We start from the raw sequence: 2,881 nt of genomic DNA on the forward strand, positions 1-2,881 counted from the left end.
CATACCGTGCACCATCCCATTTGAGACCTGTCGAGCCGAATCCAATCACCCAATTCCAACGATACAACTTGCACAAACTTCCTTAATAGTACCTCAGGCCGTATGATCTAGTGCGATTTCGTTTGAAAAGATATTCAGGTAAAATCACGTCCTCCACTTCTTACGAGCGGGTGCAAATAAGCCATTTAGTAGATATCCCGCAAAATATAGCTGACAAGGATGCTTTGAATCTCGTTTGTAGCTATCGCTGACCCGTAGGTGTCAGTTCATGTAGGAAATGCGGTTGTGGTGGAATTAGCCCTCAAATCTAATCTTCCGTAAGTGATTTTGAAATGAAGGATGCACTCAGGAGCTGCTTTAATGAAATGAGCTGCCGACGGTAACAGTGGGAATATAGGGGTAGCTAATTGAGGCCTTGGGCATTTCTTGTCATCAGCAACGACCTCCATCCCGACCTTAGTCGGTTTTCCATCTACCCTAACTGCAATTTATTGCTTTTCAAGATATGCAGAAGAAACCAATGATGATTTGATGATTGTTGATTTCTGAGGTAGCCTCAAGTCCTTACAGTGGGGATTTCTCCTTAGTAAAGAGGCGTAGTTGGTTTCCCTACGAAATGCCAAGTTCACATTGGACGAGATGTTTATAGCATTTGAAATGCATCCGAGGATGGTGTCAGTAAGCGGATGTCCGTACAAAGATGCGAGCATAGGCGATGTCACGTCTGAAGGACCTTCATTGAACACGTAAAATCCTCCGTGAGTGGATGACTACGAACTCGTTCAAAAGCAAAAATAAGGTAAAATCAAATCATCCCTTTCCATAAAGCACAGCCAACGCAGATGCCATAGGTCCCAATCATGCTCATCATTAACCAGTATGCGTCATTTCATTTAGAATATTTAAGTGTGGTCGAAACAGCCCCGAAGAGGAAAACCACAAAGCTAGCAAATGGGTATATTATCATGTAAAATTGAATCGAATTTTGGGAGCACAATCGAAAGCGTTTGCAAAATCAACGACTCTAGTGTGTACATCTAGGCATGGAAGACTCGGTAGACACAGATGAAGATTCAACAAATCTCGTCAGAGCAGAGTTGATACTGAACATCAGACCTGGTAGTATTTGCCATAATCCCTGCTTAGCTCATTGCATAAGCTGAAAAGCATGTTGAAGTACGCTTCTCTACTTGGAGCTGTAGTGAAAATACTGTTCTCAAGCCAAGTGAGGAACGCAACACTGTCAATCACCGGCTCGTGGTTGAAGAATGAAGCATCCAGATGAGGAAGAAGGAAATCGGCTCTACAACTCATGGGTTATTAATGATACCTATCCTCTTACATCAGTTGGAAGAAAAGACCTCGGGACTCTACATCGAATTCAGCCCGCCAATCCATTTCCTCAAGATTATCACCTCGGTATTGCGCAGAGCATTTTGCAAATTCTTCATCACTAACAGACTGGGAGTAGGCTTCAACGACCGCGGATAGATGTGTAGATATATTGCAGATTGCTGAGTGAAGAACATTGGACTCTAGATTTGCATTCGCCTGATCAGTAACGAGACAACCACATTCACTGGACTGAGAAATGATGTTGGAATGAGGCTGACTAGATTGCTGACTTGGAATGAATGTCACGGGTGCACACACAACACACTTTTCATCAGTGCACATTCGCCAGTGCGAAATAAGGTCCTTAGAAATGGTACAATAAGGTGTGTCACAGTCTACTCCTCTTTCGCATTTCTCTATGTGCTCAAGTAAATGCCAGGCTTTGTCGCAATTTTGGGTAGTGCAATGCATGGAAAGCATCTGGCCCTGGTGACAGCAATAAGCGTGCAGTAGTAGACGGAGGTATTGTTGCTGAAAGAGCACGAGTTGAGGATCGGTAGGACTTGAAGCTGTAGCAGGATATTTCGTGTCAGAATTGTCATCCGCCATTGGTCTAGAGGGAAACGGAAAATGCGTGTGAGGCGAGCGCTAGTTTATGCATCAACTTCGTTGTCCACCAACTGAATTAACGATACCATCTGAGGGGATATTTAACGTGAGTTTACTCAAAGGACATCCACGCAAAACCTGATGCTCTAACGATTCACAAATGCAGTTCACAGTCATGGAAACTAGAAGGGACCTTTACATTATCATCGAAGATATGTGTGCACACAACCAACCTTTCGTAGCGCGTCTCCTGTGGTCACCGTTCAAGTGAATTTTGCTTATTTCTACCAGTTCTGCTTGAGAAGGCATCATGGTTATGAAGGTCAAAATCAGGACTGGTTTATTTATTTCTGTACCTAGTTAGTAAACGACGCTGCATTTATTTTCCACTCTTATTGCTAACCTTGGCCTAACTTTCGATTTGCTACTGGCAGTGTATACTTGGTTTTGCTTCGAGGAGATTAATTGCTAACCATTGTGAAGTACGCGGTAACAAATTGGAAATGGACTACACCAATGAAATTTGCCCAGGTGAACAACCCTTTTCCTCTCAATATGCGAATTGGCCAACCTTAATATATTATAATGGAAGAAGTTAAAGTCATAGGGTTAACAGCAGCAGCAAGCCTAAAACCTGCTGGGAAGGCATGAGTGACTGTGCATAAGGCGCTCCTGGCAGTCGCATCTAAACTGCTAATCTTGTCCATCGACATCTAGCTCACACTAGATCATACGGCCTGAGGTACTATTAAGGAAGTTTGTGCAAGTTGTATCGTTAGAATTGGGTGATTGGATTCGGCTCGACAGGTCTCAAATGGGATGGTGCACGGTATGACCTTCGAAACCGTCCTAATTGCAACAGTGGTTGAGAGCAATTGAATGCAGCAGATTGACTGATATAAGCACCGGACAATTAAGCTATTATTTAGTGAAAATA

The 2,881-nt window shown here is 43.2% G+C and overlaps 2 protein-coding genes across 2 annotated transcripts in view; one reads left to right on the forward strand and one right to left on the reverse strand. All coding sequences in view use genetic code 11, as the record gives it.

The window, feature by feature from the left end:
- Positions 1-549, forward strand: part of EGR_04279 (hypothetical protein) — a gene marked incomplete at both ends in the record, with an annotated part of 13,880 nt that extends 13,331 nt beyond the window's left edge. The window contains one exon of the mRNA XM_024493528.1: positions 504-549. Within this exon, the coding sequence (XP_024352036.1) occupies positions 504-549 (46 nt within the window). The remainder of the gene's footprint in view (positions 1-503) is intronic.
- Positions 550-1,338: 789 nt separating this feature from the next.
- EGR_04280 (hypothetical protein) lies at positions 1,339-1,677 on the reverse strand (the record flags this gene model as incomplete). Its single annotated transcript, XM_024493529.1, has 1 exon — positions 1,339-1,677. The coding sequence occupies one exon, from the start codon at positions 1,675-1,677 to the stop codon at positions 1,339-1,341; it is 339 nt and encodes a 112-aa protein (XP_024352037.1).
- Positions 1,678-2,881: the final 1,204 nt, after the last annotated feature.

The sequence above is a fragment of the Echinococcus granulosus genome (assembly GCF_000524195.1).
Source record: "Echinococcus granulosus chromosome Unknown EG_S00026, whole genome shotgun sequence".
NCBI classification, from domain to species: Eukaryota; Metazoa; Platyhelminthes; class Cestoda; order Cyclophyllidea; family Taeniidae; genus Echinococcus; species Echinococcus granulosus.